General features: G+C 30.4%; 4 protein-coding genes across 4 annotated transcripts; 1 reads left to right on the forward strand and 3 right to left on the reverse strand.

Moving 5' to 3' along the window:
• Positions 1 to 451: 451 nt before the first annotated feature.
• MCM2 (MCM DNA helicase complex subunit MCM2) lies at positions 452 to 3,085 on the forward strand (the record flags this gene model as incomplete). The annotated part of the gene is made up of 1 exon (XM_064858653.1): positions 452 to 3,085. The coding sequence occupies one exon, from the start codon at positions 452 to 454 to the stop codon at positions 3,083 to 3,085; it is 2,634 nt and encodes an 877-aa protein (XP_064714476.1).
• Positions 3,086 to 4,949: 1,864 nt separating this feature from the next.
• On the reverse strand, positions 4,950 to 5,519 carry RRN10 (Rrn10p; the record flags this gene model as incomplete). The annotated part of the gene is made up of 1 exon (XM_064858654.1): positions 4,950 to 5,519. One exon carries the CDS (start codon positions 5,517 to 5,519, stop codon positions 4,950 to 4,952), a length of 570 nt encoding a protein of 189 aa, XP_064714477.1.
• A 444-nt stretch (positions 5,520 to 5,963) lies between these two features.
• On the reverse strand, positions 5,964 to 10,679 carry PWA37_002046 (uncharacterized protein; the record flags this gene model as incomplete). Its single annotated transcript, XM_064858655.1, has 1 exon — positions 5,964 to 10,679. One exon carries the CDS (start codon positions 10,677 to 10,679, stop codon positions 5,964 to 5,966), a length of 4,716 nt encoding a protein of 1,571 aa, XP_064714478.1.
• Positions 10,680 to 12,154: 1,475 nt separating this feature from the next.
• Positions 12,155 to 12,910, reverse strand: YIP4 (Yip4p; the record flags this gene model as incomplete). The annotated part of the gene is made up of 1 exon (XM_064858656.1): positions 12,155 to 12,910. The coding sequence occupies one exon, from the start codon at positions 12,908 to 12,910 to the stop codon at positions 12,155 to 12,157; it is 756 nt and encodes a 251-aa protein (XP_064714479.1).
• Positions 12,911 to 13,586: the final 676 nt, after the last annotated feature.

A 13,586-nucleotide genomic window follows, 5' to 3' on the forward strand; every position in this document is an offset into this window, starting at 1 on the left:
ATAAATATTTTTAAAACAATATATATATACATATGTGTATGTGGTATAGAAAATAGAATAACTCATTATTAGCTATTTTTTGTGTCTTTCAAACTCAGAATATCTTTGCTGATTCATATTACCATAAACTGAAAATAGGCTATTGACAGTTATTACATGTCCCTTTTAGGAAAACAGATGCCCTATTTCGAGATATCGAAAAAAAAAAATATTTGAAGATCAAAAGCTAACAAATCAAAAGAAATGAATTAACTTATAGAAAAGAGTTGATTTATTTTGTAAAGAATGAATAAAGTTTCGAAAAATCTAATTGAGTAATCTTTGTTGTACTAGTTTATGAAACACAAAGGATTCTTTATTGTATTTTTTTTGAAGTCAATATTACTAAGAGTTCGAGAATAAAGAGGATTACTTCTTCTTAATCAATACGGCAAACATTAAAAATTTAAAAATGTCTGAAAATAGAAGACGTAGACGTGAAATCGATGATGACGTTGATTCTGAACCAGACTTGCCGCCATCCTCACCACAACAAACAGCTAGAAGTCTGGGTCTAGGTGCAAACTCTTCTCCTATTGGATCTCCCTACTATGGTGATGAGGATCAGGATAATGATATGATTAACCCTGAAGGTGATGATAACGAAATTGATGATGACCCTGATATTGACGAAGTAGAAGAACGAATGAATCAGGTTGATCTGATAGATGATGATATGTATAGGGATTATGCACTTGATCCGGAAAAAGATAGATATGATACAAATCAACTAGATGATACTGCACAAAGAGAACTTACATTAGGTGAACGTCGTCGTATTGATGCACAGTTAAATGAAAGAGACAGACTTTTAAAAAATGCAGCATACATGGAAGATGAGGAGGAAGATGAAATGAATAATGAATTAGATGCTATGGGGCTACCGGTTCAAAGAAGAAGACGCAGAAGACAATATGAAGAATTTGCACATAGTTATGATGATTTATTAAGTGATATGGAAATTGATCCATTGACAGAGGAATTAACTCTTGAGTCGCTAAGTAATGTAAAAGCTAATAGTTATTCAGAATGGATTACTCAACCGAATGTTTCCAGAACAATTGCAAGAGAATTAAAGTCTTTTCTTTTAGAATATACTGATGAAACCGGAAGATCGGTGTATGGTGCACGAATTAGAACTTTGGGTGAAATGAATTCGGAGTCATTAGAAGTTAACTATAGACATCTGGCAGAATCTAAGGCTATTCTTGCTTTATTTTTAGCTAAATGTCCAGAAGAAATGTTAAAAATTTTTGATTTAGTTGCTATGGAGGCCACTGAATTGCATTATCCTGATTATGCCAGAATTCATTCCGAAATTCATGTTAGAATATCAGATTTTCCTACCATTCTTAATCTACGTGAGTTAAGGGAATCTAACCTTGGTTCTTTGGTACGTGTAACTGGTGTAGTAACAAGAAGAACCGGCGTTTTCCCACAGTTAAAATATGTAAAATTTAATTGTTTGAAATGTGGTACTGTGTTGGGTCCATTCTTCCAAGATTCTAATGAAGAGATAAAGATTTCATTCTGCACCAATTGTAAATCAAAGGGACCATTTTCAATAAATGGCGAAAAAACTGTATATAGAAATTATCAAAGAATTACATTGCAAGAAGCTCCAGGAACAGTCCCTGCAGGTCGTTTACCAAGGCGTAGAGAGGTTATTTTATTATCAGAGCTGGTGGATGTTGCTAAACCAGGCGAAGAAATCGAAGTTACAGGTATTTACAAGAATAATTATGATGGTGGATTAAATGCAAAAAATGGGTTTCCTGTTTTTGCTACTATCATTGAGGCAAATTCTGTTAAAAGAAGGGAAGGTAATCTTGCAAACCCTGAAGAAGAAGGTTTGGATGTATTTAGTTGGACTGAACAAGAAGAAAAAGAATTTAAAAAGCTTTCTAGAGATCGTGGTATTATTGATAAAATAATTTCATCTATTGCACCATCTATATATGGTCATAGAGATATTAAAGTTGCTATTGCATGTTCTTTATTTGGTGGTGTTCCAAAAAATGTGAATGGAAAACATTCCATCCGTGGTGATATTAATGTATTACTGTTAGGTGATCCAGGTACGGCGAAATCGCAAATACTTAAATATGTAGAAAAGACTGCTCATAGAGCAGTTTTTGCAACTGGTCAAGGTGCTTCTGCTGTAGGTTTGACAGCTTCTGTCAGAAAAGATCCAATCACCAAAGAATGGACATTAGAAGGTGGTGCATTGGTTTTGGCGGACAAAGGAGTATGTTTAATTGACGAATTCGATAAGATGAATGATCAAGATCGTACTTCAATTCATGAAGCTATGGAACAACAGAGTATTTCCATCTCAAAAGCAGGTATTGTGACAACATTACAAGCACGTTGTTCTATTATTGCAGCAGCCAATCCTAATGGTGGGCGTTATAATTCCACATTACCGTTATCCCAAAATGTTAATTTAACAGAACCTATTTTATCTAGATTTGATATACTATGTGTAGTGAGGGATTTAGTAGATGAGGAAGCAGACGAAAGATTAGCTACATTCGTTGTTGATTCTCATTTCAGATCACATCCAGATAATGAAGAAGGGGTAGATGCTCCAGAAGAATCTGTGGATGGTATTGATAATCTCGATGATGGTGAATATGTTTCCGTAAGACAAAGGACCTTAAAAAGACAAAGAAAAAAAGAAGAAGAAATATCTCCTATTCCTCAGGAGTTGTTAATGAAATATATACATTATGCTAGGACCAAAATACATCCTAAGTTACATCAAATGGATATGGATAAGGTTAGTAAGGTGTACGCTGATTTAAGAAGAGAAAGTATATCCACAGGATCATTCCCAATTACAGTACGTCATTTAGAATCTATATTAAGAATTGCCGAATCTTTCGCTAGAATGAGACTCTCAGAATTTGTTTCTTCGTGGGATTTAGATAGGGCTATTAAAGTTGTTGTTGATTCTTTTGTTGATTCTCAAAAGATTAGTGTACGTCGTCAACTACATAGATCTTTTGCCATTTACACTCTTGGCCAAAACTCTAAAAGCTAGTCTTTTGTACTATAACAATTTATTATTATATATATATACTTGATTGTGATAATAGTTTCTAGTAGGTAGATAGAAACAAATGTATATAAGATAATTATTAGATGACCATTTTCTGATCAGAAAAAATTGAAAAAGTTCAGAAGACAAATCAAAAAGAAAGTACCTTATATTAGCATATATGATGTTAATGTTATTTGGCTTTTGAATTATCTGTTACTTATTAATAGTTCCATAGAATCGATCTAATAATATATGGATATTTTTCTTCGAAAACCTTATATTAACAGAAGTAATATTAATGTAATATGGAAGCATTACGTTTTCTTTCAGCATGATCGCTTTGAAAATTCTTATAAAAATATTGTTGTTAATTGCTTAATTTGTTTTATAAGGTTTAAATTAATCCGTCAATCTATAAAAAGATTTAGCTGTAGTGACACTTTTCAAAGTAGAATCTCACAAAAGATTTTAAAAAAATGTATACTTCCAATGATAATTCTTCTAAAACAAATATATGATTTATATTATGATAATGCATTATTATGGAATCACTAAAAAGATTTAAAAACTTTTTTTTAACAAAATAAAAATTTGATACCAGAATAAATAGCTTGACGCTATTAGATTGAATGATAGTTGTATTTGAAGATGTCGTTTAAAAGTTATAATAGTTAGGTCATCTGTGTAATTTCTAACTAGGCCTAACGTTTTATCATAATTGTCAATAACAGTTTGATAACTTTAATATGGTTTCAGTGATTTGTTAATAGGTCTAATGAATTAAAAAGCCTCATTCAAGGTGTCCAAAAGAAATTTTGTTATTTTTCTTTAAAAGAAGATATCATGAGTTTTTGGTATCTTTTAAAATTGTTAAAGGGGTTGATATAGTGCATATATAAATCAATTTTTTTATATTTTTTTCTGTCTCAGATATAATATTTTCAAGGAAGAGTTATTTAATCTGAAAGGTTATTTTGTACCATTATGTAAATCTTAAAGTAATTGTGTAGTTTTAGAGCTGAATCTTGTCTATATATGTAGGAGATGGTGATAAACTTATAAAATTCAAAAAGGAAGGATGTTATGGACACAAACTTTTGTCTATAATTATTAGCACCAGTGGTCTCTAATATTAAGAATTTGCGTTGTTTTTGGTAATTTTTTCGGGCATATGTAATTGCAAGTTTGATTAATTTGAATAATATAATAATCATTAAGGCAATTAAATCTCTTTATTATTAACTATTATGGTAAGTAAATATAATAAATGGTTCTACTTAACTATTTTAATTTTTTTATTTACAGAATTCTTTTAATTAGTGACTCTAAATATTATAGATAAATTCTTTTGTTAACATTGTTTAATTTTTGTCTACCCGCCTTTGTTAATAACAAATTAACTTAGTTGCTTAAAATAAGTTTCTTATTTATTGTTTTTTATAATAATTTCACTTGTTTTGTTTTTAAACTTGGTTACCTTTTCATAATATGTCTTTTACAACATTTTTAGTTAATGAGTTGCTAAAATTCAACCATTTTTTATTTCACGTTTACATTATTTTATTAGTTTATAATAGTTTATGATAACTTTGAATGTTCTGCTTTGGACCATTTCAGGCAATATTAATCAGTATCTCTAATAGATAAACTATTATCTTGTAGTAAAACTGTTTCTTTCATGTTCTATTCTATTAGCAAATACTAATAGGTATCAAAATATATTTATCAAAATATATTTTTGTTCTGTTCCCTCATGAAGTGTTCTTTCATCTTCAGATTTTGATAGCTCAAATAAATTGAAGAAGTACCGTATAATGAAGGTAGTGAAATGGTTGAAATAGACAAACCAACAATCTTTTATATATCAAATATCTGCAGGGAAATCTCTATAGTTCACAAATTTAACAAATGATTGTGCAGGGCCTTTGCCAATTATTGGTTTGGAAGTCTCAGTATTATTTGTCAAAGCAGTAGCATCTTCACTCTCAGAACCATCATCATAGCTTTCACTTGTATTCTCTGTTCCCTCTGAATCACTATCCAATTCAGTAGCTGATTCTTCCGAATCCATAGAATAGAAATATTCTTCTATCCATTGATCCACCAGTAAACCTAATGTAATTAAACTTGTTTCATCAAAACAGTTAATTAGATGTGGATACCTTTGTATACACAATTGGGTTAAGAAATAATGTAAAACTTTTAGGTCTATTTGGGGTGCTAAATTGCCGGTATATAATCCCTCTTGTTTATCTATTTCTGATATTTGTTCAAAATCATTTCTTGATTTAAAAGGAATAGGTAATATATGGTTAATTTTCTTTGATAATAATTCATCTGCTGGCATAATATGATTTTTGGACACTTTGATAATGCTATTACATGCATCATACACAGTATACTTATTCAAGTTCGCGTTAGATTGTTTACTCATAGTTGTTTCTAATGTTTATCCGTTTTGGTGTATCAACAATATTGTAGATTATTAGGGAAGTATATGTATAGATGTATATGTATATCCTGTGTCTGTGGGTGTAAAAAACTTATAATTAAAAGTTGAAATGTTTCTATGCTCTGATTCCTTTTTTTTCACTATCGGATATTGGTTTCTTTCAGTAATTAGAATCTATAGAATCAAATTTTTGGATGCAACGGTATTCATGAGATAGCTTTTTCTATGGAGATGAATGGATATATATTAATGACTTTCCCCAGAGTAAATTACCACAAGATAAAAAATAAAATATTAATTATTTTAATTTCAATATTTATTTCTCTAAGAAAAGTAAATAAAAACATATACATAAAAATTGAAGGTAATTTTAAAATGAGAAGGACATAAATTGAAAACGAGTTATAAAACAGTTTTATTGTGTGACTATGTTCCAGTGATATTAAGAAACTTGATACCTTTCTTACAGTCTCGCAACGCTTTTGATATCTTTAAACAATCTAAACACCTTATAATTAATCTTGGATCATTTACTAGTACAGCAGTCCTATAAATGGATTTGATGATATAATCCACTGGTGGAGGTGAGTTTGCAGCTAACATACTTTCTAAAGTTAATGAACTCCAGTCTTTCGCAATAGAGTTATCCTTATGTAGTTTTGCAGAGTTCAGCCCTGTAAAAGGATCATTAACACTTACTTTACTGTATGATCTTTGGGATTTTGATGGACTTTGTAAGGGGTTATTTACCTTCATTAACGGATCAATCGAGTCGTCAAAATATTCCTCACCTTTCTTGATCTTTCTTTTCATTTTCTTCAATGAAAGTATGCCAACACTGGATTCTAGATTGGCCAAAGATTCATCACGAATGTCACGGAAGTATCTCGCATCACGTAAAGACGTTCTTGAAGAGTTTTCTGTAGATTTTCCAGAAATTACTGTATCGTTTTCGTTTAAATTTTCTAGGATAGACCTTTCAGCTAATTTCTCTTCTTTTGTGTGACTGGAAGCACTACCATTATCAGTAATAACATCACTATTGCTGCTGCTACTCGAACTGCAAGTATCATCTGGAGTTAAAATATCTAATGGATCTATATGGGGTATAGAACCCTTTTTACGTTTTGGTTCGAAACTGTAACCACCATTTATGGATTCTGGTTTATTAGAAAGTTTTTTTAACATAATTTTTGGTGAAGTGTATAGTAAGTCATCCCCATAATGGGAGATTTGATCCTCATCAGGACCATTAATACCAATTTCTTTACTCAAACTCGATTTTTTTCTGACTTTAGGGGATTGAATTATTGTAGATTTTCTTGGTTCAAATGGAACACTAATAAACCCACTTGACGAGCCAAGTGAATTTAGACTAGGTCTAGGACTGGGGTCATACATAGTATGAAAAAAGCTATTTAATTGCCCTGTCATATCATTCCTCCATGAGGTTATTCCATCAATACCATCCCCATCACTACTGCTTCCTCTACTGCTTTCAGAATAGGTTCTTGAAGATCTCGCGAGGGTATCAATTTCTATAAATCCATCATCAATCATTTCCAATGATTCTTTAATTTTAATTAAATCTTTATAGTATGAACAATTATTTAAATAATTTGTTATTTTGTCTTTATTATTTTCAAAATGTTCTTCAACACGATCTTTGAATGATACTTCTGTAGCCTTACAAATTAAATACAGACTTTTTTCTTTTTTTCCAATTAGAAAATAAAGTACTTCTGAAACCAAGCTGTAAAGTAGTGGTATTTCATATATTTTGCTCATTACTAGTATATCAAGAACAACTGGTGCAAATAACCACTTACTACTAACTTGACCTGTATAAAAAAATTCTGAAAAAGCGCGAATTGTAGGAGTTGGCCATGGCATATATAAAGACCGTGGAATCATTAGTGGCTCTAAATCAAGAGGCGACATTGGTATGTGACTGCTGATACTATCAGTGTTTGAAGTTATTGACAATCTTGACATCCCATTAATCATAGAGTTATTCTTAGACAAATCATAAAAGGTTGCGTTGCTTGTTTTTGGTAGAGAATAATTTAATTTTTCTTTGTCTAGTGAATTACTTTGAAAATTAGTTTCGCTTGAACTTTCTAATAACTGTTTATCTAAAGAATTTTGAACAGTGTCCACTGATGATTTCATGTCTGGAATGCTATAATTATTTAAGTAAGAAGGTCTTCTTGATGACAGTGGGCTTTCTTTACTAGAAATTTCATAATCATATAAAGACGTATGGTTACTAGATATTGATGGAGTGGGCAAGGGCTCGTTTGGAGCTTCCATTTGAGGAGGTAGCGTTACTGATAGAAAACCAGGATTTTGCAATTCATGAATACTATTTTCTCTGCTACCATTTCTACTTTTTCCCATCCTATCAGAAGAAGAGCTCACGAAGGAGATAGAACTCCTAGCACTGGATCCAGTTTTGGAGAATAGGTGCTGCAAATTTTGCACGATAGGAATATCATTTTTTCCACTGACTGTAGGATGTGATGCACGTCTATGACGTAAATCAAAATTCCATGGGTATGTTATTTTACTTTTATCTTTGAGTGGCAAACCCATAAGTGATGATCTTCTCTTTTTATTATTATTTGAATTATTTATTTTATCTTGGTATAAATCTCGTGCATTTGGTGAGCTTGTTGTTGTAATGTTATTTTCCTTAAAGGGCACTCTAAACACCAACCCACCAGAAGAACTCGTGGTTGATGAGGATACATGTGCCTGTGTTGAACTTGGATTATTCTTATAACTACTTCTAGTATTGTTTGAAACAATATTTGAAAAATTACCTGTAGTTGCATGTGGAGGAATAGATTCATCTCCATCATCAATTTTAAATGAAATACTCGAAAACCTTCTGGAGGAGTCTGGTTGTAGAAACTGTATTTTTTGAGACATCATATTATTATTATGTGATGGAGTAATATCAGACAATAATTCTTTATCCTCATCTAATGAATCGGATCGTCTTACAGTGGTATTCGGTAGTGAATTATTTTCAATTTTCCCAGTAACGACAGGAGTTTTGTACGATGAGGTGTTGCTAACCCCACTAATACTATTTTCGGCATCTTGTCTAGAGAGGGAGTGTGAAAGGGAACTAATAGAAGACCAACGTCTATTGCCACTAAGGTCTGTAGAGCCAGCTCTAGATGATCTTTGTGTATTTTTCAGAAGTGCTGATTGTACCCCAGATTGCTCGTAATCTGCAATAACATTAGAATAACTTTTGGCCAGCAATAAGTCGAAATATCTACCCCACCTTTTTCTTAATAAATATAATGGAACTCCAAGGGTATCTCCTTCTGAAGTGATAAATTCAAAATCTGATAAGGATTTACCAAAAATTTCAAGGGAATCTTTACCTAAAACCATGGCATAAGAAGGAAAGGTAGATCTAATGTTATTTAAGTCGACAGAAGGTGCAATGTAACGAGTATATTTTTCAAACTGAGACATAGAGTTCTTTCTATCATTTTTTTCACTATCTCTAATCTCTTGTGCTTTTTGTTCATAGCTCGCAGTTAACTTTTGCTTAAATATATTGTTTAAATTATTTGGTGCTACTGAATTGGAAATATCATTACCTAAAGCTAACCATGGTGTTTCTGATAACGATGGATAGATATTATTAAAATCGTTTATCATTGATAAACTAAATGTTAATATATGATCAAATTTTTGGACACTAGGTAAATAACCATCGTTTTTTTTAGTTCCTAATAAAAATGCTTGATGATGAGATTTCCAGACAAAAGTCCTCCAAAATCTATGTTCAGCATGTTGTGAATCAAGGCATTTGATCGATATATTAGTCCATTTCCCTGAAATAGTGTCAAAGTTAAAACATTTGAAACTAGATGCCTTTCTGTCTGGATAAAATCCACCAATTAATATATTGTTTCCATAATTATCTCCTGTTGGAGACTTCAGATTAAATGGTTCTACCAAATGTTCCTTTTTTTGAAGTCCATTGTATGTCATTCTCACCCCCTCAGAGTTGGGTATTAATGGTAATGCAGTAATAGGAGAAATAATCCTATTAATTTTATCTTTTTCATGGATAAGGTTAATATTATCATTGTCATCTGATATATCATCTCTTTTTACTTCTTTGTTTGATATATCTGTTGTGTTTTGACAATTGGGTGTAAAAAATGCTAAGGTTGGAATTATGCTTTTATTATTGTCCATTAAAATACAAAAGTTTCTATCATTGGTTAAACTTATGGGAAATGAGTCAATATTTGTCTTTAAGGTCAAAGGTTTAGGTGGAATTACATCATTTTGCCAACAATTTTTAGTAATATTGTATACTTCTATAGTGTCAATTGGTTCATTTAGATTGGTTAACCCACCAACAATAATCAATTTGATGTCTTTGGTATCAGAAGATTCATTTACCACATGCATAGTATGATTGAATCTTCTTGTAATGCTTGGATCATCCGAAAGTAAAGTCCATTTAGAAGGTTTTGGTCCTTTTAAATCTAGTTTCCATAATTCATTAGAGGCAACTAGCTCATAACCATTTTGTGGTGATACAATCAAACCACCAAACATGTATAAAGCAGAGTTAAAAAAACAGATTGAATGATATAATCTTTCTTTTAAGGGACAGAGTAAAGGATGACATTTATTGACTTCAGCTGTAGGCGTCGTTATTGTTAAATGTGTATTAGATTCAGGATCATTTTCCATGGTAAGTTGGGTGGATTTATTAATTGTAGATTGTTCATCAATGGTAGTTGGAATATGTTTCCAAGTTCTGGAAATGAGATCTAAGAAAAATAGTTCTGAACTCATATGTTGATTCAAATTTTGGAATGAGATGCCATCTTTATTTCTTTGTTTAGCAAAATACAGGATTAATTCCTTCTGTAATTTCAAAGTATTAACCTGATTTAAATTTAAGGGAATTGTTAATCCGCCATGTACATAAATATTTGATCTAGCTATGGTTATAGCAGCACCTGTTCTATATTCCAACCCCAGTTTTCTTTGTACTACTTCATCAAATGTGGTAGACTCACCTTTTGGAGTATAAACGACATTAGGTAATTTCAAAGAAAAACATTCTGCATCGCTTGGTTTCAAAATAGTCATTACTTTAGAAGCAGTTCAGTTTAGACGGTTATATTTATGCACGGATGGTTTATTTAATAGCAAGTAAACTATTAAATATGTATAGAATTTATTGTTTTTGATTTAACCGATGTTGAAAGAAAAGTATTCTATCCTCTAAATTTTTTCTTTATATGATTATATATGTATGTGTGTATTTCTAATAAATAACTTAATTAGGTTACCTCTACTGCTATTAGTAGGAAGGTTTGACGGAAGATTTCAGGCATAAACCCTTTCAGATCTGTTTAACCATCCATCTTTACGCTTCTGTATAATTTATATTTTTTTTTGTTCCTTGTCAAAAAAAAAAAATAGAAGATTTCAGAGTTTCCCTTCCCTTTGTTTTTGATCTTACAAAAAAAATAATATAAAATAGAAAAATGTATATATATTTTTGCTTTAGCTAGAAATCATTGTCCCTAAGAAAATTTAAATACCCTAAGTTAAGAGGAATAATAAAACAGAATAATTGTATATATAATATACAGACCTAATTTATATGTTTCATTCTGAATACCTTTTTTTTTAGCGGGGCATCTTAATTTTAATAAGGTGTCTTTTTGTTATATATGTGTGTTGCAACGTTTCACTAAATAGGTGATCATAAATAATTCCAAAATGTTTGACCCTCAATCTGTTTGATATGTTTAAACATTAACTGTTTTGAATATATACATGTTGAAAATATCAGATAAGATGTGATGAAGGAAGGAAATATATGTAGTATAACTTTCCTATAGGACTTTCTTATGTATATCTATCCTATTTGAAAAAATTTTATCTATCTTAGCTTACGAAAAACAATTTTATCATTGGCACAAATCTGATAAAAGCTGTACAGGAGTAATTTACATTTACAGAAATAATAAAAGTGTTATCGTAATGCAGTTACTTGCTAATTATTTTGTGGAAGGAACAAGAAAGGAAGCAAATAAAAAAGACGGTATAATTGGCAGTTCAGAAATGGTAGAAATATCAGTGTTTTATATATAATATTTGTACCTTATTAGTTTTGACAATTTTGTTGTAACTTTAAGATGGGGTAAAAAAAAGGTAGCAGTAATGGATCTCTCACTCAAGCCTGGGCTGCTTTTAAAAAAAAAACAACTAGAAAAACTAGATAAAAACTATTTTGCCCTATAAAAGTATCTGAGTTCTAGCTTTATTGTAACTTTTTTTTTTTAAATTTATGACAATTTTAGCCCTAACATTTTTGGTTAAAGAGACAGAAATATTTTTTTTGTTTTTTATAAAAAGAAAAAGATATCTAGTCCGTTTTTTTTATTGTTTTTCTTATAAAGGAATAGAGTCTTACTTAGATCATATATAATGAGAAATATGCTTAGTATGTAGACATTGTTGACTAAGTAAATTAATGTTCTTTTTTTATATGGAGTAAGGGTACATATATATATAAATCGAATAAATTAGATGAGAAAATATAATCAAAAAAATTATAACACTGTTGCAATCCATCCTAATATTAGGTATAATATTCCCAATGGGAATAATTGGACAAATCCTTTACTTTTTGTGATGAATGCAGTACATTTAACTGCTGCAAAGACCGTCCCGACTAATGTAATTAGTTCTATGAAAGTTAATGCTCTAACTATCATGTTTTGAGCGGAATTTGATGATATTTTTATGATTATTGGAATTAAAATTTGTGACAATAAAGAATATAAAGCTATAAGGGAGAGAGGATAACCACATAAAGATAAGTATGAAATCAAGGAAATCTTTCTGGTTGGTTCAATCAGTCTCAAATGTAATCCCATTAAGAATAGCATAGACCAACAAAATAAAAATAGAGTGGAAAAGATAGATTTACCGTGTGATACACAAAGAGAATAAAATATGATAAATAAAAGGGGTGTCCACATATCACAACTTGTTGTTAAACTGTTGATTTCATCATCTGTGATATTTATTCTTAAAATTGGAGTAAATGTTAATTTTAATCTTTCCATAATATCGCGAATATCTTTTGATAAAGTTTCCATTACAGACTCATCTAATGTTCCTCTTTTGACAACGGGGCTAACGTCTGTAGGTATGTAATTGTCTTCTTGAGTAGTTTCCATGCCAGAAGCAGAAAATGGATTTGAATAATCTGATGTGACATTATTACTCATGCTAGATGTACCCTTGTTACCGCCACTAAACACATCTGGTTCAATGAAATTTGAATCGATATTATCCGGCATTTCGCTATATTTGCTATTTAGTGATAAACTTGTGAAAATTATCTAACAGATTTAAAGAAAATATAAAAATAAAATGATTGTTTGATTAGTCCCTCTTGTATTTATTGTCTTGGTGGCTGGTTGATAAGTTTATTATATTATCTTTTGTAATTGTTCTTCCAGAGGATCAGAGGCTGATATATTAAAGCATAGATTTTTTTTCTACCTTGCTTTCAATCATTTTTTTGCATTCTTTCCTTTTTTTTCTCGTCTTTCGACTCTTTTTTTTTTGGACGTTTTTGAACAAGTAAAGAGCAAAAGAGCATATTATTCCTAGAATACCCTAATTGAGCTTTTTAGAATATAGTACACATTTTAATGTTTTTTAAATAACCCTACTTTTAATTAACCGTGTTATTATTGTTTTTTTTTTTCCAAAAATAATTTTTTTAATAATGTTTCTTTCTCTTACAACAATATTCATAAATTATTTGAACGCGAGATAAAAAAAAAATTCTTTTTTTTTTCTGTTTCTTGATGGGAACATAAAATAAACAAACTATATGTTAAGTTATTTTATTTGTATGTAAATACCTTTTGCCAACATTAAATAGCATAAAAATATTATTTTGTGATTTAGAGAGTACATCATTCAGAAATAGTTCCACAAAAAAGGTATCTAAATCAAAAAAAAAAG

The sequence above is a fragment of the Arxiozyma heterogenica genome (genome assembly GCF_036370985.1).
Source record: "Arxiozyma heterogenica strain weizmannii chromosome Unknown scaffold_18, whole genome shotgun sequence".
Lineage (NCBI taxonomy): Eukaryota > Fungi > Ascomycota > Saccharomycetes > Saccharomycetales > Saccharomycetaceae > Arxiozyma > Arxiozyma heterogenica.